General features: G+C 37.4%; 1 protein-coding gene across 1 annotated transcript in view; it reads right to left on the bottom strand.

The window, feature by feature from the left end:
- Positions 1-1,658: 1,658 nt before the first annotated feature.
- LOC133526168 (integrin beta-nu-like) overlaps positions 1,659-22,236 on the bottom strand; it is a 36,216-nt gene continuing 15,638 nt past the window's right edge. Inside the window, exons 3-13 of the mRNA XM_061862655.1 lie at positions 17,867-18,024; positions 17,357-17,522; positions 13,142-13,286; positions 12,223-12,412; positions 10,890-11,011; positions 10,441-10,770; positions 9,121-9,290; positions 6,530-6,721; positions 5,006-5,175; positions 4,205-4,399; positions 1,659-2,189 (exon numbers count right to left, since the gene is read on the bottom strand). Of these exons, the coding sequence (XP_061718639.1) occupies positions 1,804-2,189; positions 4,205-4,399; positions 5,006-5,175; positions 6,530-6,721; positions 9,121-9,290; positions 10,441-10,770; positions 10,890-11,011; positions 12,223-12,412; positions 13,142-13,286; positions 17,357-17,522; positions 17,867-18,024 (2,224 nt within the window). The 3' untranslated portion in view covers positions 1,659-1,803. The remainder of the gene's footprint in view (positions 2,190-4,204; positions 4,400-5,005; positions 5,176-6,529; positions 6,722-9,120; positions 9,291-10,440; positions 10,771-10,889; positions 11,012-12,222; positions 12,413-13,141; positions 13,287-17,356; positions 17,523-17,866; positions 18,025-22,236) is intronic.

Here is a 22,236-nt window from a genome sequence, read left to right as displayed (position 1 = left end):
CCCTACACCTCTACGTTTGACTTTTATCGATTTTTGTATTATTATAAAAATTTAGAGCGAAAAACAGATTTCATACAAAATTTTAAATGCTCTAACTCCTATAATAATTAAAAAGTCGTAAACCATCTAACGTAGGGGCATAGCTGTGTTTGATATGCAACAAATTCTGTCCAAATATTTTCAATAATGTTAATATTCAGAGAGGAAAATGAGGACTACATTTGTATGAAATGGTAATTTCGCGCGGGTCACTCTACTTTCATCTTAAGAATCCCTATTAAATTATATTAGTAAGGTAACTCTTAACCGGTAAAAATGTAACCATAATAAACTATCAACATCAATAAATATTATAACGTGCAGTAATACTTCAATGAATACTCGTAAGTAAATATGTATCGCTGTTGTTAAGCTAGGTATTGTGGTTTGTTTCGTAATAAAATGTGGCTTTCCACAGAGAAGGGTCATGGATCATGTGTGGTCATTATGTACATGGCGCATAAGGACCCTTTTGTAGTGGACAGGTCCTTATGCACACGAAGCATAAGGACCCTTCTGCGATGGAAAACCACAAAAAAAAAAGATAAATATTACACTAGTTCTTCTTTTAAGCGAATGTTAAATTATCCAATTGATGATAAGTAATATGAAACAAACGTATAATAAAATGGACAACCTTAAAGCTAATCAACAATATAGCATTACTAGGAAATATTTCAATAAAATCATTATATGTACACACTACATAATGCGAAAGACTAGCAAAATTACGTTGAATATTAATACGTAGGGTAGACTGAGGCGATTAGGATCACTGAGGGTATCGGATAAAACAATTATTTAGGGCTATAGAGGGCTTGCCAGAGTCATTATGCTTGGCTCTAGAGTCGGACAAAGATAAGTTGGCAGCAACCCTGATAGCCCAGACGGTGCAAGTGTCAAGTAAACGTCATAATTGCATAGAAGATCGATGTTTATAATAAGCTGTGCACCGTCCGGGCCATCAAAATCGCTGCTAACTTATCTTGGTTTGGCTCTATGAATCACCCCCAATACGAGGCAAATTGATTTTTGGAAATGTGTACGACTTTTTGGCTATACAATATACTTATTTTCTATTTGAAGTTTTTTGAACTTGTATTATTTAATAACGATTTTATTCAGTTTTGTTTACATACATAATATGCCTGCTGAAAAAATGCATTTATTTAAATACCGTCAAATTCGTTCCGAACTGTTATGTACCATTAATCCGATTCGCCTCGGTTTACACTATATTACTTTAATATTGACTCGAATGTAACACGTAAATATCTTATTATTAATTTTAAGCACCTAAAGGATTTAACTCTCAACATTTCAAATTACTTCTAAAATATCTTACTTGAAACTTGAATAGTACCTACATATTTTTGGTTCCATAAGTTTTATTAACATTGAGCTGATCTTTGACCAGCTTACTTTATATCTACTGATCTTACTAATCTAAAGAAGTAAGTACAGAGAAAGGCACTATCTTGAAATACTTAAAAATAGGTACATATGAAAATATGTCTACAGTCACTTTGATAAATAATTATAATATCATTAATACTAATTGATGGGTACATTTTACAGAAACATATATACCTACTTTGTTACGTTTAGCAGCGCATACAATTTTGATATAAGTATAGGTAATATAATTATATACACACCCTCCGACCCGGCGCAACTGGGGATCTATTTTAAAAACGAATACATAAAAGAAATGCTCAAAATCATACCCCATTCGTCATAAACCACACTTTAAAGTTCTTAAAACTAATCATTCTTATCCCTAGGGAAACTCTCCGGTAACCTGAACTCAGTGATCGGCGATATATACAGCGGGTTCAATTCCTGAGCGTTTAACCTACTCATTTCCGCTTCCTGAGCAAACTTAGCATATGCACGTCTATCAGACACTATTTGTGCACTCTTTATGCCCATGATTATGACTATACCGCCTGCTATAACACAGGCCATGATGATTAGGGCACTGGTCATGAGCTTGGCGCTTGTCAGCTGTCCGCATTGCTTGGAGCGGATGACAATTTCCATGGCAACCATATCTTGGGTGCTAGCGCTGTAGGTGTACCTGTATTCACACTCCTGGCTGCCCTCTTCTACTCGGAGAATGCAGGAGACTTCCTCGCTGCCTTCCGTAACTGTAAAAAAGCAAAAATGTTAGCAGAATGTTATACTAATCGGAAACTTACCTACTACAAATTATTCAATTAAACTGAAGAGGCAAATTTAATTCCGGACAAACTGCGAAAACGAAACGTCCGAAAAAAAAGTAATTAACTACTGATCCTTCTCACAAAATTTCACGAGAATCGGTGGAGAATTGCGATCTGTCTAAGTCAAAACGGACACCTTTACTAACGCTAATAAACTAAATACGAAATAATTGCAAACGTTTCTGATGCACCACATTGGTATGTGGTAATGTGGCGGTCCCACATCTACGAGTAGAGTTAACTTTCTCAAACAAACTCTTCATTCGTTAATTAAGTTAATTTTAATAGTGTGAAAGGCAGTTAATTTAATAGTTATTTGTTCACCACAAACCGCATCGAGCGACCGTAACGATTAAGGAGGCTTTCGAGTCGCCAACGTACGACCACAAAGTAACAAATCATAATTAACCTATTTTCTGACATCATTACTCAAACATGCATGACACTTTCTTGATTTCCAGTTGTTCATAAAAAGACGATTAAATGAAAATATGATGATGAGTCTATAGGTAAACAAGTAAGTTCTTAATTAAGAAAATGATATTCTACTCAATAGCAACTGTTCTTGAGTCTGCGTACGTTTGTCAGTATTATGAGCTATAATGCCTGTAATATAAATAAGGTATTATAGTATATGGGCAATTGTATATTTAATTAATGATCTAGGTACATATATGTGGTCAAATCAACGTTCCAGCTTTGATATTTAGGAACGTATCTATTGTTCTACCGAGGCTTTGCCGATAGTTTCTTGTAAGGCATTTACAAAAAAATTAGTAACGCGCTTATAATAACTTCGAGATGAAAAAGATTCTCGAAACATATTTTTGTGTTGCACTTTTTATGGCTCTCCTATTTCATGGACCACTGACAATTTGTCGTTCGTATATCAATGTGTCGGCAAATAATTATGATAACTTTAATTGTTAACTCAGAAATGCATACCTACTTAATTATTAATACCTACTGAGAATTATCCAGCTATTGACATTAGATTTATATATGATATGCAATATATATGCCCTAAATAGCCTTGCCTGTCTCTTCAGCCACAGCTATTACAGTGATGCACACCTAAGTACAGGCCATGGATAGAAAAATGTGACGCAGGGCTATTCACGTAAATAATCACGCTAAAATCTATAACCTAGGTCCGTTATTTCAAATCCGGTTCATATTTGGGTTACGCAAGTATGACCATGTTTCTCTTTTACGCTCACAGCTCAAGTGGTTGCCTATTCGTTTTCGTCGTAACTTTCATATTCTGTCTCTCCTATATTCTATTCTTTTCCTTCCAGCAACTCCCCGCTATCTCAAGGAGCGTTTTAACTATCTAAATTCTGTGAGTCTGTTGCGCAGCCTGCTTCTCTCCGTCCCATCTTCTACTACAAAATTTTACAACAATTCATTTACTTTTCAAGCTGTCCGACTCTGGAACTCCTTACCCGTTGGCATTAGACGCGCTCAATCTCTTGCTGTGTTTATATAGTACATAGTTATTTTTACTCTGTGGCTGACATGCTGCTGTCATATTTAGCTATGTTTCGGTTAATTTTATATATATTTATATGTATGTTTATGTATGTCTATTTGTATTCCTTATATGTATGTTTATTCACTGTAATTGTGTGTGTGAATGTAGGCTTCATAACGGTTTAGCAACACCTACTTTTTCGATTAACTTCTCTATTTCCGCTACCCAAAGGTTGTCTGGAAGAGATCGCTTTTTAGCGATAAGACCGCCTGTTGTCTGCCTCTACATTTAATCAATTGTTTATTTTTCTTGTATCTTTTTACTGAGGTGTACCAATAAAGAGTATTCTATCTTCTATCTATCTATCTAACCTAGACCAAATCTCAGCATATCACTCTCCGCATCAGTAGCTTGAGCCACGACCGAAAACAAACTGAAATAATGAGGGTAATGAATAAGACCTCACCTGTCTCTGAGAGTTTCTCAGCCACAGTGTAGTTGCTGCCTCCAATGATGCACACCTCAGTACAGTTCTTGGAAAGAAAACAGGAGACGCAAGGCTCTGCGTTCGCGCAAAGCGGGTTCTCGCACGTTGCGCACGTCTCACAAAACGCCCCCGTATACTTGCTGCCTTCCTCCGAGGATGAGCACTCGCAACGACCTGCAAAATTGGATGGAGGAAGAGAAAGGACGATTTTAGTAAGTCATAATCAACCTACAATTAACCATTTCAGTCTGTTCAGTTGAGTATTGAGAATTACCACGATCCGGCTCGAAGGACCATGTCGACATTTGAAGTTATTTGAGTACTTTTAATTTAAGGTCCATTTACAAAGATCAACAGGCTGATAAAAAGATTGGAGATTGCATGTAGTACGTATTTGAGGCCTTAATGATAATAACTACTATCAAGGAACTAGAATTATTATCCCCTACGAAGACTAATGCAATTTTGACTTGTTAAAATACAGTAGAATGGGAGACCTTATAGGTCTGAGGAGCGGGCATAATGCTAGTTTCACGGGAGTCACCCCCGTGTTAGGACAGCAAATAATGAGTGACTCAAGGTCATATTTCAGATGCATCTGCCCTATATTATGTCAAGTCGCCGTCACAATCCCCGTGATGCTTGCTGACTCATTCTATGTTATAAGCCATGGACATAAGGTCGACTTTACTCTAACTCATGTCATTCCTGTCGACGCAGTCACAGCTGCCGTGTTCTGTGCCGTACAGACTGATGGACACAAGGTCCACTCTAACTCACCACAAACACAGTCCCCTCGCCCCGAGCACACCTCCCCTCCCCCCGGCGCGATGCACGTGTCGTTCCTGTCGACGCAATCGCACGCGCTGCCGCTCCAGCCTTCAACGCAGACGCACTGACCGCAGGCGCAGTCACCGCGCCCGACGCCGCCGCATTCTATGCCGTTCTCCCTGGAGATAGAGTTTAATTTAGCTTCACAGTGCCCATTGTCTGATTAACAACAGCGTTTACCCCATTTCATTTACCATGGCGGGATTCCACTTGAGACGGTCATTAGGCGCAAACAATACGAGTAGTGACAACAAAAGATACCCGGCAAACTTTTTCTCGGCGTCGGGTCTTACATGCAACTGTCCAGTCTGGATCCTTTTGGGTTGTTATTTGACCACACGCTGGCTTTGAAGAGCACAGCTCGTAAATCAATTGTTAAACGATAGATCAACATAAATATAGATGGTTCTCTTTGTGCAGATTCAAGTGGAATCCCGCCATGGTAAATGAAACGGATACCCCATTACCTCTAAATGGATACCCTATTCACCTAACTCAAAGAGAAAATTATAAAACATAGCTTTACCGTAAGTTATTGATGCCCTTTACGATTAATATTCTGAACTTCTATAAAAAAAAACGATAGCTATTTTTCTAGCTGGTAGTCTTGGCATAAACGGAAAGAACGAACCATGAGCTTTCAGATTTGCTTTATAAGTAATTCCAACCAGCATGCTTAACTACAACAGGTTTAACAAATGTCGGAAAGGAAATGTATCGTTTCAATATGGTTATGAAAACCAAGCATATATAGTCCTCCTCATCGTTTTCGATGACGGCGATCCTAAATAAACGACGCATGATTGAAATTATTGAAAGGAAGCGCCTACAAAAATAGTATGAGCAATGTTGCGTTAATATCGAATGTTTATAAAAATTTGTGACGTCCATTAATATCAATATGTAATTAAACTTTTGCATGCCTAAATTAAGGTACAAACATTATTGATACTGAATAACTTTGTAATCCACCAACTACACATAATGTTTGGCAAAATAAATGACTAACTTTACTTTACTTTACTTTACTTTAATAGAAGAGCCCCCAGCACAGGTCGATTCACGAAAGCATGAATGAGTCAATGAACCAATAAAATGGTGGCTCTGACTGTATACCAGTACAGGTGTCACTCATACAATGAAAGTTCCGTTCATTCCATTCGTGCCAGCTTTTGTGAATCGACCTGTACCCGTACCACGAGTCACTGACAGTGTCAACACTGACATAAACGCTAACGTCTACGTAATTTACTTTCTATAGATCTCGCTCGCACTAATACATCATTACGAGCGATAGCGATAAGGGTACTGTAGGTACCTATAGTAGCTACTTTTTTGCCATCTTCGGTATAATGTAGACTTCTTCGTCTTAGACGCAGCCGTGCGGAATGGTGATTATGAGCCATACTCGATTTATGAATTGTTTTTTCACAGTGGTCTCTTGTAATCATTAGAAGAAAATAAGAGACAAACCGATTAATCTCGCACGCCTTGCACTGGCAGTATTTCCCGTTGAACCCGCGGTCGCAGTTGCAAATGCCGCAGATGCAGTCGCCGGCGCCCGAGCACGGGATGTAGTGCGTCGCGTTCGGCGCGCGGCACTGCGCGATGAGCGCCATGGACTTCTCCTCGTCCTCTATGGAGCAATCGCATGAGGGGCCAGACCTGTTTAATAAAAATATAAATTGGATACAGATTTAGGTTCTGATTCGTCTTTAGTTACTTAGACTATGACTACGCTAACATTTGTACACCCTCCAGACTTGAACATAGCACTTGGTATGAAAACTTAGCGAGGCGCCACTCTACCCAAAATGGAATATGGCAAAACAAATGACTGCATTGTTTTTAAATATCGAAACCAATTTTGTTCGTCTCATGCCGCAATTATAAGGCTATTTTATAATAAGAAAAATGATGAGACATCTAAAGTCCAGAAACTTAAAATAGGATACTTGACATTGAGAAAGATGCACCAGGCTGCTAATACGTAGGAAGTAACCGTCTTAAAAATCTAAGCGAATGAACTGTAGGTACCTAATTTGGCTGTAGGAGCAATATTTCCTAAATCTGAAAGATTTTTTAGTTTTTTATGATATAGGTGGCAAACGAGCAGACGGATCATCTGATGTTAGGCGATTACCGTCGCCCATGGACTTCTGCAACACCAGAGAGGTGGTAAGTGGGTTGCCGGCATTTAAGATGGGAGTACGCTCTTTTCTTGAAGATTTGAAGGTCGTATCGGTCCGGAAATACCGCAAGCGACAGTTAATTCCACTGTGTAGCTATACTTTAAAGTCTTTCGTGTAAGTCGATATTTGGTATTTTCGTTATCTAGCGCTAGATTTCACTTTTACCACATAAATTTAAACAATTTATAAACCGTATATAATCATGATAACAATCATGTTGCAGCTTGTATTAAATAAGTAGCAACAATTTCCCAGCTTTTGTTTTATGTTATAGTTAGAGAAGCCTGTAAACTTCAAAATTATTGGCAATTATGTGAAATTTACGTGCCTCCTAGTCTTGTTTACGAAAGCAGTCTAATTAACTAAACCGTTCGCAAGCTTCTAGCCTCACCGAAATATGTCATTTGAAATAAAACCGTATTATTAGAAACTTAAGACTGAAATTCAAACTCCTATTATGTTCTTTCAGGAACTAAGTTGTGTTACTACGGAATGAAAGAAAATTGCCTAGTGTCGCAACATTGTAAATATGCTTCCTGATGGATTTTGGACCCCCTACGTCGCAGAACATTGCTTTAAACCAGCTTCAAACACTGCAAAATAAATACCTAGTTATTAAGAACTGCTGCTGACCATATTAGTTAAAGTGCATGTTGTATCATCAAGATTCGTACTACGAGTATCATGGTTTTTATTAGGGTTCCGAAGTCAACTAGGAACCCCTATAGTTTCGCCATGTCCATCTGTCTGTCCGTCCGCGGATTTGCTCCGTCGTGATCGTTAGTTCTAAAAAGCTGAAATTTGGTATGGATCTATAGATATAGATAGCTGATTTATAAATCAGTTATGCCGACAACGTCGTAAAATAAAAACTAGAAAAAGAAGTTTTTAAGGTGGCCCTATGAAAAGTAGTAAAAGATTTTTTTTTTAAATAGATCTTTCAAAACGAATATGGGTCTTCAAAAACCATATTTTGATTAACATATGCTCATATATTTTGGTCTTCAAATACCATTTTTTGATAAAATATGCTCTGAAAGGATAAAAATTGAAACATAAGTCCAAATATGTGAAAAATATCGTCAAAGTAAAGCTTAGTAAAGACTTTCAAGGAAAACTATAGCGACCCTGATCAGTAGAGCCGTTTCATAATTTTTAAAAAGTCTATATATTTTGACGGACAGGTAACTACGGAACCGTACACTGAGCATGGCCCGACATGCTCTTGGCCAGTTTTTGATATTTAAGTATATGACTTATATACATAAACGTTTAAAATAATCATTATTTATATATCCACATTCCACATATAGTGCTGGTTTTGATTAGCGATTACAAGTACATATTTATATACTGTGAGATGGATACTCCTCATAAATTCGAATTTATTTGCATTTCTATCGCTCTCGCATATTCAAGCGATACATGTGGATAGCGAATTTCCAATGTTCGCAGTAATGCCTTAACCATTTAAATACAAGTTTTTTTCTCACTTTTTTAGCAATTTTAAGGGCTCTCCCAAAGAAAATATCGACATCAGTACCCCTAGTGTAAATTTTGTCGATAGCGAAACGTGACGTACGCGTTTGCGTTAAGTCTCATTTTGTATGGGTTTTTGAACAGCGCGCCAAGCGGGACGTTTTGGAAAGTCAAAAATCTCATACAAAATGACACTTAACGCAAACGCGTACGTAACGTTTCGCTGTCGAAAATATTTACACTAGGGGTACTGATCTGCCAAAAGTATTCAAAATATTATAAGTTTAAAAAACGTTCGTATGAATCGGCCAATTTGTAGCCAGGTGGAAAAAATACCTCGCATAGGTTTGTGTTTTATAATTAACTGTGTGTACTGTGTAAGTGTGTACTCACCACCCCTTATTGCACTGGCACACGCCGCAAACGAGATGCGAGTTGGCCGGACAAGTCCGCGAATCCTGATCGGTGTTAGTCTCGCACTCGCATCCGCACTGGACCTCCACCTCGAGCGTCAGCGAGTCCTGGCCTAGCTGACTCTCCGTTATGCGTATCGTTTGGTTTGACTGGAATTATACAATGTATGAGAGTTTGTAAGATGATTTTTGCACTGCAATGTCACACCGCCATGGAGCAACGGTTTTCAAAATGTATATTTATTCATGATAAAATTATTATGTCATTTTTAATTAGGTAACTGAACAGGTAATGAGACGCATATATTTCTACCCATATGTGTAATGTAAATGTCCGCTAAGCGTTCCCCTAAAATTCACCCGGAGCCAATCACACAGTGCTCAATTAACCAACCATTACACTATAATCCCTCTATTGAAACAATGTTAATAATGTGTTATTCGAAATGAAATGATAGAAATTTCATATTACAGGTGTGGTCAATTATCTACCTCTGTCTTATCACAGTCATCTCACAAGATGTTGACATCACGTGCGGTCAATAAACAATATCGAATTGATCCAAAACAACAATGTTGCTTCTGTTTTTAGTCGTATACACATGCATTATAAAGCTGTCATAACAAAAAGCAAAGATTTACTGTATCTAACTGAAATTTTACGGCTATTAATAAACCGAGCCGCATATGAATACTCTACTGAGTGCTACAGTGTAGGGTGTCTGTACAATCTGTGTTAACACCCAATCGTAAACTTTAGTGCATCTTTTTCCGTATGGCTTGATCCGCACTTCCTGGATGCCATGGTTTGTATTTTACAGTTAGATATACATTGTATGTCAAATTGAATGTTTAATAGTTTAAAAGGCCGCTGTGTTCGTTTTATGTATAGTCTATGAACGCAATTTACATGCATGAGCCTTTTTTGGAGTTGTGACTTTTAAGGCGCAGTGAACTGTTCATGGCTTCACTATTCCGATTTGGTTTGGCAATAGGTACGCACAAATATTTATACAGTAGGGTCCTTACCCTCAGTTACATTTTGAAAGAACACGTGGATATGTTTGATTAGAATACGTAATGTTAGCGCTGTCTTCAAATGAAACATTACGTCTATTGCTTACGCATTAATGAATAACAGAATAAAATTATTTTGATGTGTACATTTCGAGTGCATCTTCAAAGCGTACGAATGCACGTGAGGGATGTAACGGAACTGATACGACGCAACAATAATGCGCTGCGTTCAGCTACAGAATACTTAAACAGAGGCGCTACTTGTTAGTAATTAATTGACTACCTTCTTGTATTCGGGGCATGACTCCAATGTGACATGGACCTCGTAGTTAAGCGTCATGCCGTATTCGACGCCGGCGCACCGCGTGGACTCTATAAGCGAGCCCCCTTTCACTCCACAATCCGTGAAGTACTTGACCTTCACTGGCCCTGCGCTAGAGTCGTCCTCAAAATCCACGACACTCACGATGTCTTCGTAACCCGTTTTGACTAGCTTCAATATATTAGAACTGTCACTCTCCAACTTAGCGACGTACGTGAAATCGGCCATCAGCTGGTGAATGCTGTCGTAATGATCCTTCACTCTTTCCGTCACGGCGAATATTACGTTCACCTAAAAATAACCACATCTTTATTCGAAATCATAACGATGTAAACAATGGGCTCAGTTTGCTTACATTGGCCGGACTTTGTGTAACGAAAGCTTTAATCCGGAGAGGAAACATTATTTACCTTGTACTTATCTAAGAGTCTATAGACTTGGGCGAGCGACGGATAATCATAAATGGAGTACTCGGTGTAATATCCATTATCGTCCAAATGGCACTGTTCGTCGTTTTTCCTGATAGCTCCACCTGAACATAATTTGAGATTAGTGTCATGTTACTGGATAAGCAAGCGGCTCACATAGAGCTTTTTACGAGTATAGCATCTATAAAAACCGGTAGCATAAAGCTAACGCCCTTAATGGCCCTTATCATATGCATAGAATTTACAATATATATGTATTCCTTTGTGTTACTCGTAACATTATGTACAGTCGACGTCAAACATATGTTTACACTTTTGTAATACTCCATTGTATAATTTTATAATAAGACGAAAAATCTCAACATTATCTGTGACGTCGACTGTGCCTTAGTTTTATGCACGTGACTTGTCTAAGTCGAGTAAGCATGGAAACCATAACAATGAGATTTACAGAATATTGCATAATATTCAAACATTAGAATATGTCAGTACGAAAGGAACTCTGCACTCTGCTCTCTGGCTTGAAATTGGAAAGTAAGTACAAAAGGTAAGTAGGTGACATTAACGTAACGTAACTACCTACTTATTAGTTTCCCTCACTAAACAAATCTATGGTATTTCCCCACGTTACTATTATATTGAATAATACTAACTACTAATTGAAGCGAAAATACAATGATGTCAGATTTGATATTAATTTTCGTCATGATAACAACTATGTTTTATACTTAGTTTTTCCAGTGCGCTGAGCTGACTGGCTGACTGCTCCGAGCAAGCAATTATTAAGTCACTATCCAATGAGAAAGAGAATGCGTCATACGATTAATGCGTTAGAGAGGGTTTAATATTAAAACTGAAACTGGACTTATCGCGTGCACTTACTTTTATTACTTGGCCTGACGTTTCGAACGTGACATTACGTTTGTGGTTACAGGCAAACCGTAGGTAAGTACTACTATTAACTATTCTGTTACGGTATTCACAGCAAAATCTAGACTTCTCTAAGTTCACAGTCACGTGTCACTTTTTCTACACGGGTCAGTCATCTATACGAGCCAGTGTCAATGTTAGCTTTATTGCGTAAGTACGACTTTGAGCTGATTGTGAGTTTCGGTATACCTACCTAAGTAACATTCATGAAAATTCAATAATACGTAGGTATGCTAACATTGAGCTGATCTGATGATGTGGTCACAAGATATAGCCAAATGTACTCCATAATAAATAAATGAAAACGAATCAAGTTTGAACTCCCGACAGCCATGCAAAGAAGAGAAGGTAGGTACAATCAGCATAAAAGACAGTTGTTTCTTACCAAGCTTCCCATCTCCCGCGGTGTGCAGCAGCCCATCAGACAGCAGGATGACGATCTTCCTGCTGTGTAGCGACCAGCCTACTTTTGCCCCGCAGGTCACGGCCTGCACTAGGGCGTCTAGTTGTGCTTCCGCGTCGTCCAGGTTGGCTGTTACCTTGCTGTCGTTAACGTTCTTGATGAAGTCGGTCACCTGGGCAATGACGGGTAAATAAACAAGGTACCTAATTATAGGATAAAAGTTTATATTAACCGACTTTAAAATAAAAGGTGCCAAATGGAGCAGCTCATAATAAATTTGATTCTATTTAGCATGTACTTTACTATTATTAATAAGGGCAGCCACGCTAAACTGTTAGACAGGCTTATTATAAATTAATTGTCTGATTAAAATTCTGATAGCTAGGTGCGTGACTTTGACCAAGCCTTTTTAAAGAGTTCTTTGGTCATGTACGCGTCTATTACCTTCCCTTTTTAGGCTCTATGATGTCAGGTAACTGATAAAATGGATTTCAATTATTTGATTACATTCATGAAAATAAGGTACTTTTCTCCTACAGTAGATTCAAGCGCGCGCACACAATATAATATAATTGAATCAGAAACTAACGTGACGTAATGACGTAAAGGTATTTTCTATAGAAATAACAAGTGAATAGAGTGAAACAACTTAACATACCGGAGTCTAGTCTTAAGTAGTAGAAAAAATACAATATGAAATTCATACTTCTAACTTAATTATATTAGTATGTAGTTATTTTATAGCGCAACGCTGTCAACTTAATAAATAATTAGGCATGGTATATGTATATGTGCATACTTGCCAGAAACAGTCCTCCGTTGTGCTATGATTAGGCAAATAGGCATGTAGTATCAAGGGTGCTATCACGTCATCATAGTATCACATCAAGTTGTTACTTACCTGGTTAGTGAGAGAGAGATGGTGCCGGTAACTGTATGTAGGTTCACATTTTTCCTCTTCGACGTTGCAAGGGTTCTCACGGCGTTTTTCATCGATATTTATATATGGCAGCACTGGTTTGTCCGCGAAACTACCGAAACCTAATCTGAAATTCAAAATAAAATACAGCATAGTTCAATATTGATGTCTTGATGTAAGATGATAGCGAAAAGGCAGGTTCTGATTAAGGGCATTTTAAGAACAAAGTGTACCATTATTTTTTTTTCGAAAAACCATCAACTTTGGGCTTAGGTTTTAGATTACAATCATGAAGACTATCGATTTAAAAATGAAAACAAAGGTCAGTTTTGTGACGGATTTTCACATACATTTGATATTGTCCATCTACATAAGAGAGGTATGGGCATTGTGAATGTCATCTCGCTCTGTGTGGTAGGGCACAGCACAGCGGATGTCATTCCAGATCTAGAGCAGAGCCCAACTGGGGAAGTACCTCCACCTTACAGAAAATCGCAGCCAAATAACACTAGACCCTACTCATAGTGTTGTGTTCCTGCCGATGAGTAAGGTTGCCAGAGCTCAACGAGGGGTGGGAGGGGGTTAGGGTCGGCAACGCGCATGTAACTCCTCTGGAGTTGCAGGCGTACATAGGCTACGGATACTGCTTACCATCAGGCAGGCCGTAAGCTTGTTTGCCACCGACGTAGTATAAAAAAAAAAAAAACATAATACTGACACCCATCATAATTTGTATGAAATATTGTACACTTTTTTCTTCGTTTTAATCAATAGTCCTCGTGATTAATTGATTATGAGTCGAAATAACCCAAGAGTCGAGTTTTTCTACAAAAAATAATAATGATACTCATTTTCCTGAAAAGCCCTGTAAGTGTGATCAAGATCGTGATCAAGTGTGATCAATGGCAAACAAAGGGTATAACAACATCAAAAAGAAACTTAGAAAAATTAGAAATATTACAACAAATTGCACCGTGCGCTAAAAGAGAATCTTACATAAAAACTTATAAAAAACTTCTGCGTAAAGTATTAATTAGAGCAAAAAGAATAAATTTATCAGAAAGGTTATATAAAGCCAAGAATACTGTCAAAGAATCGTGGAAAATTATTAAAGAGCAAACCAACCAAAATAAAAAAACACAAAATCATAGCGAAATGATAACTAATATTGATGGTAAACGCATAACAAATAATGAAGAAATTGCAAACACATTTAATGTCTTTTTTTCTTCTGTAGCTGAAAAAACGGCAGGGCATCTTAATTGTGACAAACAAACATATAGGGACTTCTTAGGTAAGGTTAAACGTCCAAATACACAAATCAAATTGGTGCCAATCGACAGAGTTGAATTATTCAAGACAGTAAAAAAATTGAAGGACAAGCGTTCCCAGGACATTTATAATTTAGATTCTCGTTTTGTCAAAAAGGTATTCTTAGAAAACAGTTACTTGCTTGAAATCCTACTTACTACAGTTAATAGTTGTTTAACGCAGGGAATATTTCCACAATGTCTCAAGATAGGAAAGGTTATTCCACTTCACAAAAAAGGGGAAATGGAGGACCCTAACAATTATAGACCTGTTTGCATTCTTCCGGCTGTATCTAAAATATTAGAGTCTATAATCAAAAACAAAGTAACTGAATATTTTGAGCGTCACAGCTTGTTTAATTCGAACCAATTTGGCTTTCAGAAGGGGAAGTCAACAGGAATGGTATTGCGTAAAGTTATCGATTTCGTGCTCACAGCCTTGGACAGATCGCAGAAATGCTCTAGTATTTTTTGCGATCTGTCAAAAGCGTTTGACTGTATCCGTCATGATGTACTTTTATTTAAATTAGAGTACTACGGCTTCAAACACCAAGAACTTAATTTAATAAAAAGCTATCTTAATAACAGAAGTCAAAAAGTATACATTAATGGCACATGTTCGAAGGAAGTCAATGTCAATGTTGGTGTACCACAAGGGTCTATCTTGGGCCCAATTTTATTCTTAATCTATGTAAATGATCTACCTGAGTGCATACCTAATTATGCTATGGTTACCCTTTTTGCAGACGATACACACGTGGGCTTGAAAGATACAGACCTAGCTAATTTGGAACAAAAAATCAAGAGTATCATGATAACGCTTGAAAAATGGTTTAATGCTAACGGAATTATTTTAAACTCGAGTAAAACTACACTATTGACATACCATAATAAAAATATAATTGACAGCATAAACATTAGTGACATAGGATTAACAAATGTAACTAACACAATATTTCTAGGATATCACATTGATAATAAAATAAACCACTCATTTCACATTGAAAAAATTTGTAATAAAATAGCTTCTGGTAATTACGCGCTATTAAAACTGAGGCCCTTAATAAATCGTAAAACACTTTTATCGGCTTACTACGCACTGGTTCACGCTCATCTAAATTATGCCGTAACTACTTGGGGCAATGCGGTTGGAATACAAAGAATTCTTATATCACAAAAACGAGCTGTAAGAATTATATTTAGCTTACGCAAAGGCAGTACAGCCAGAGATTTCTTTATAAAAAGTAGAATCATGACAGTAGTTTCATTATTTATATTTAATAGCCTGTTAGAAATCCACAAAAGCAAAAATGATTTTAAAACACGGAAGGACATTCATACATATAATACGCGTAATAAGGATAAACTATGCGTTCCTTCGACTAAGCTAGTTAAAACATTTAAGCAAGGTATCTCCCTAAAAGTTACCCTTTACAATCTATTGCCTCTACACATAACTAATTTAACATGCATACAATTTAAAAATAAACTTAAACGTTTCTTCCAATTAAATCCATTTTACTCAATCAATGAATTTACAGATAAAATGAAAAATTATGATTTTATTATGTAAAATAATTCTAAGCGTAGGTGCTTTTATACTGTATTATATTGATGTATTTGATCATTTACCATTTAATATATTTTGATTTATATAATTTTGTCTACCTATATACCTAATAAGACATTGCATGATTAGTTTTAGCAATGACCTGTATTTTGACATGCTAGATGTAACGTTCTGTTGTTACTTGGCCAAATAAAGAAACTTGAACTTGAACTTGATCCTTAACTTGAACATTTTTATCAAGGATTTTGTCGACTAGAAACATTATACCTAGTTAACAATTTAAAGAATCCTGTCATTTGGGAATCTGTTAATAATAAATGAAAATCCACGAATATAGATTTTATATAAGGAAAACTAGAAGTAGGTATGGATGATTGGTATTCAACTAAGTATTTCATTGAAAATAAACAGATTAATGAGTAATTGTTCTTCTAGGAGATGACATCATGTTACCTGACTAGGTAACCTTTGCCTATGATTCTAGGTTCAGTCATTTAATGGCAGATTTAATAGTGCCATTCGTACCTATGCACTCGTAACTTTGTCCAACCATACTCGTACATAATAGGTACTAATAAATAATACACCTAAGCATTACGCGTATTTAATTCTTTTTCAAATTACTGGGGAATCTGGGGGCACAGCAGTGCCTCCGCCAAGACGAGCAGAGCGAAGCGCAAAGACACTACCCACTTTTTCTCGAAGGCCTTCGTCGTTTTTTTTTGTACCCTCAAACTTGGGTTTGGATTATACCAGATAAACAAAATTCTTTTTTTTTTTAACGTGACTACACAGTTTGGTCGACATAGTGACCAGCGACTGCCTTTTTTATGACAAGATTGGTGTTGCAGCCGAAAGGGCCACGTCACCATAAACAAAATTTTCGGGATATGATGTCAATAGTGGACCACGTATCGCTAGTACTTACAGTAATTATTGTACTTATATAATAAAAAATAATGAAAATGGCGGTAGCAAAAAGGCGAAGCCACATATTTTGACCAAGGTGTAGAGTTTGTGAAGTTAAGACATGTAGAGTTAGAAGCTTGACTCTACAAAAGATCTAATAACTTTTTGACAGTCAGTCAGTAGTTTTTGGCAGCCTTATGGTGCGAGCCTTGGCAACGTTTTACATGAAAATGTTTTTGATGGAGTCCGTTTTAGGAATTTAGTTTTTCGTGGACGTCATCTATCCTACTATTAAACGATTGTAGTAGTTTGTACTCACATACGTGTTTGCTCCTAAATTATAATTTGAATCACACTTATTGAAAATAAAATTTCGATCGGTTTTTGCGACTGACAGACTGGTCATACCTAAAATTATCAGTTAGGTTCTTCAGCATGCTCGGCAAGTCGTCTCTGAGCGAGACCAGCGTCTCCTTATCATCCTTCATCGACCACGTCAAGTCCATCAGGTAGTACAAGTCGAGCGGGTAGTTCTTCGCAGGTCTATATGAGAATTTTACCTTCACGGTCTCTCCTGGAAACAATGGGATACTTTTATGGATTTTTATGTGCCTCATTATTTTGTCAATGGAGCCGGAAATTGATCAACGTAAAAAATAATAAAAACGCCTGAAGAAGAACAGGCAAACCAAAAAGTTCGATGGTTCGACGACTTTCAAGTATCAGCCGGGAAAAATAAGACAAGACGTCGACTAAAAATGTAAGGAGTAGAGGTCAGGAACGGCAGATGCTTTTAGGATTAACTTTACTACAAGATAAAATCCCAAACACTCAAAACTTGGTTGGGCTTCCGACCTATTCTGACACGCTAGGATGGCTTTCGATTTTACTTATAAGCTTAAATTCAAAGGAACTTACGTGGTTTGAGTGACAGCCGCACCCTCTGTGGTTGTATCTGCACCACTGCCTCGACGTCGTCAGAATCCACATCTTGGAGGGATCGGTTCTCGGCCACCTGCCACACCGGCATCGCTGGCTTCTGGATCATGTCTTCTTTGCAGCCACTAGCCACTAAGCTGGAAACACAGAAGACAAATGACAATTTGATGGTCCGATAGAGTAATTCTTGAGGAAGGTTTAGGTGTATAACTTGTTAAGGTTTTGTGTAAATTGGTTAAAATATGAAGATGTTTGCTAATGATGTTGGAAAAAATCACGCTGTCTTGGAGGTTTAATCGAGAACGCTGCATAATCCGTTTGAGCTATCAACACAATGAATGGTGGGGTTTTCTCTATTTTATTGGTCTAAAAAAATCCGCGATGGTGTCATGCCTAATATTTTTCATACAAATTACAATGTTCCCTTACACCATACAATTGTAATTAATATCTCAGGAATTAAAAATTCTATTTCGAGCATATACCTTCGTTAGTGCCAATTTTTACCGCTGCGATGGCTTTACGTATATGTAGCCAGTTAGCCGCGAGATGTACCTGATCTGCACACGCTTTACACCTTACAACAATAAAAGGCACTTGCTCTATTACTGAATGTAAAAAACAAAACCTCAAACAAATGCGAAGTAAATGTAGAGAGTAGGTAGGTGGGGAATCTTGGCTTTTACCTAATAACGGCATTTTAAACGTAAAACGGTAGGCAATTATGTACCTTTATAAGAATAGCTTTTATTTTATAGGTGCTTTAATTGTCAAGTTCCTTCTTCAGTATGTTAGAGACCTCTAAAGGCTTTTAACCGCCCACATTAAGATGAGATTTTAACCATTAATGAAAGCTTGTAACGATCCATATTTTAACAATTAATTAAAAATCTATTCACACTTCCGGTAGCAATGCTCGTTAAGTGGTAGGTAATAAATTGACCAACCAATTTATACCAGCAATTAATAGATATTTAGGCATTTCTTCACTTTCCTGGCTACCTATAACGAGCACTTTTTTATTACTAACCGCTTGGGATAAAACCGTGGTTTCCGCACTTACATACTTGCTAGAACGAGATATGATGTCTTATCCAACACGATAAGCGATAAAAATGCGACCTCGATATAGGTAGGTACAGTCTGTGCTAGGAAAAGTGAGTATTGACCAATTTTCATTATGAATTTTAGAATAGCGGTAACGTGCGACTTTCATATCGGAGGTCGCGGGTTCGAACCCACCGTTGAACTCATGCCGTTGAGTTTTTGGAACTTGATAACGAAATATGAGAATTTTAGATTGATGAAAGGCAGTGGCTTTCGTAAAAACTAGTGCCTATGGCAATTCATGGGATTGGGTTGCCGAGCGGACCCCAGGTTTCCTTAGTAAGTCGAAGAAAAAACGCTAGAGAAAACGCGACTTTGAAAAGTACCTCTTTTGTTTGTTTATTTGCTTCTTATCTAGGAAACTTGTGTGTCAAAGTTAGCGAGTCAAGTGTTTTGCTACTGATGCGAGTAACCTTGTTCAAGTAGGGAATAATAGTATTTTATGCAACAGTTGTATAAGAAGGGTCAAAAAAGGCGAGTGGCGTGAGTTACAATGTGAGCCGGAGCCGAAGGCGTAGGCGAACATTGTAAAGGAATACGCCACGAGAATTTTTTGACCTACTTATACAACGTTGCATACAATATTGTTCCTACGAGTCAACAAAAATAAATCTTAATTTAGGTAAACAAATTACAGCAAAAGTATATAGCCAAGACGCGCGAGCATACCTTGTTACGCGCCCGGCCCGCCCCGGGCCGCGGCCGGCCGGTCGGCGACACCTCCTCGTAACTCATGAGGCCCTGGTACTTGATACTTGCTAAATTAATTTTTTGGACAGTTTTTTCTCAATTTTGGCCACCGTAGCCTACGGAGACTAACAAGCAACGCTAAGCGGTCTTCGTAGTCTATGAGTGTTGCTATATTACGGGTGTCACGTGCGTGTTTCTGACTTATGAAGTAATTATTTTTACTATGCAACCAAATGAATATTTTGTAAGTTGGCAGCAATGCACTTAGTTTAAAACTGTATTCGTTTTGGTTTTGTTAGGTTGGTAGCCATTAATCGCAGTAACGTTATAGCGTATAAAAGCACAAGAGCTTTTATGAGGAATAGACAATATAGACTTTTCTTGAAATCTTTTATGTATGTTCTTATATTCGTGTTAATGAATGCATAAATGACAGATAACAGTAGAGGAGTAGGAAAAAGCCATTGCGTCATGCTACAAAAGTATATGTACTCGTTTATGAGAGGTTTTTTGAACAGGGTGACACTTAATGTTAATAGAAAATATGCATTAGGAACCTGAGTACTTATGACACGTCTCTTGTACACTCAGTAAAATCACCAATGAAGCAAGAGACTTCTTACAATTTAAATTATAACTTCATGTCGACATACTTTTATGGTGGTCCATGTTTTTATTTATAAGACCGTAGCTACGATGACAGAAGATGGATGAAGCTACAAAATCCAAATTTATTCTCACGTTTCAAATGATACGGACAAACAAACAAAAATTAGGCTCATGACGAAATGATGAGCCCACGGTGTTTAGAACAAACCCATTGAAAACTACTCATCCGAGTCAGCCGTGTAAGCAGCACAATCAATAATCAATCACGCTGATCGTGGTTACGGGAGATCGGGCCTTTTTGGAACATCGAGTCTAGTGATGTACTATTCCCGTGAATATTCCCGACGAAACTAGGCCCATTTTGCGGTATAATTCTAACTAGAATATTCGTCCACTAAATGTTAAATCGAAAAAGTTTCCTTTCTAAGACAGACATTAACAATATTAGACTGAAAAATGGGCCCCTGCTAGGATTGACCTTACAAGGGTGACACGAAAATCCGAGTACTAAAAGCATGTAAGCTACACAACCACTTATCAATCACGTTGATCGTGGTTACGGGAGATACCTTTTTGGATAGTCAAATTTAGTGATGTGATGTGCCATTCTTGTGGATGTTGCTAACGAAATTACTTATTTGACTACACTCAACCCAAAAGATCCGACACACAATCAATAATCATACACGCTGCTTGCATCAAGGTTACGAGAGTTATGGTCTTTTTGGTGACATTTTTAATGATGTGTAATTCCCAAAAAAAATTATATGTATGGTAAAATATCACGAAGTAGGTACTAATATTTATAACATAACTATATGTATAAAATTTTATTTTGGTACGAGTATCGCACACGGGTAAAAACACTGTAAAGGTTTACACTGTTTAGGTTGTACTAAGAATAATTCAAAACCATGCTTTTCCGTTTGGTCTAAAGGTAAAGAATTCCATGTTGCATTAAGTCCGTCGCTTGGGATTGTATATTTTTATTGTGTAATAAAGTTTAAATAAACGAAGGAACATTATTTGTGATTTTTTTGAGGTTTATTCTCTGGAATCAATCCCATCACTACTCCAGCCCGAATGTCAGCGAACATCGGCCGACGAACGTGGGAACAAAACGGGACCTCACAACCACACCGCACCGGACGGATCCAAAGAATGCGCTAATGTTACGTCTACCAAACTATCAAATCAATAAAAGACCCGCCTTTTGTAACTCTTATCTGACAGCTTTTTCATCTGAGATAACGCGGCAAAGAGCAAACGCAACGTGTTAAAAGCTTAATACTAAATAACAAATTGACCATTAGTGGTCGTAATTACTCCCCCGCTGTGCGGCCCGACGCCTGCTGTTTGAGACCATGGAGTTATCAGAGTTAATTAAACATAGTGTTAATACTTTATTTGAGTGTTTGAAAATAAAAATAGAAGGACCTCTGCATTTCATTAATTAAGTTAATTTGCATGATTATTGATGCCGCCTCGTGGTAGTGGCCACGGTCGTTCGTGGCCATTATTCTCCATTACAAACTCCGCATACAAGGCATAATGCCATTAACATTAATCGAATTACATAATTTTCATACAATAAAATGTACATATGTGTGGATGTGTATGTGTGTGTGTGTATAATAACTTACATATTAGCATTAAAAATGTGGGATACTAGAAACCGGAAACACATCCAAATAAATGGTCACTTCCAAAAATGTAGACATTAGTAAAAGGATTATAATTGCCGCTAAACAAGAATGCCACTCATAAAATGGTAATGAGGTACTGAGGTCGAAGTTGACAAATCAAGTTAATGACGAGATTTTTCCCAGACCGAGGTTGTTTTTTTTTGAAATACAAATACCAGAGTTATGAGTCACAACTAATGACCATACAATGTTTCTTATTATTTCGTCATCTACGATGGTATACAACACTCCATTTGT

The sequence above is a fragment of the Cydia pomonella genome, chromosome 16, assembly GCF_033807575.1.
Source record: "Cydia pomonella isolate Wapato2018A chromosome 16, ilCydPomo1, whole genome shotgun sequence".
Taxonomy (NCBI): Eukaryota; Metazoa; Arthropoda; class Insecta; order Lepidoptera; family Tortricidae; genus Cydia; species Cydia pomonella.
This window is presented reverse-complemented; position numbering and strand designations above follow the sequence as displayed.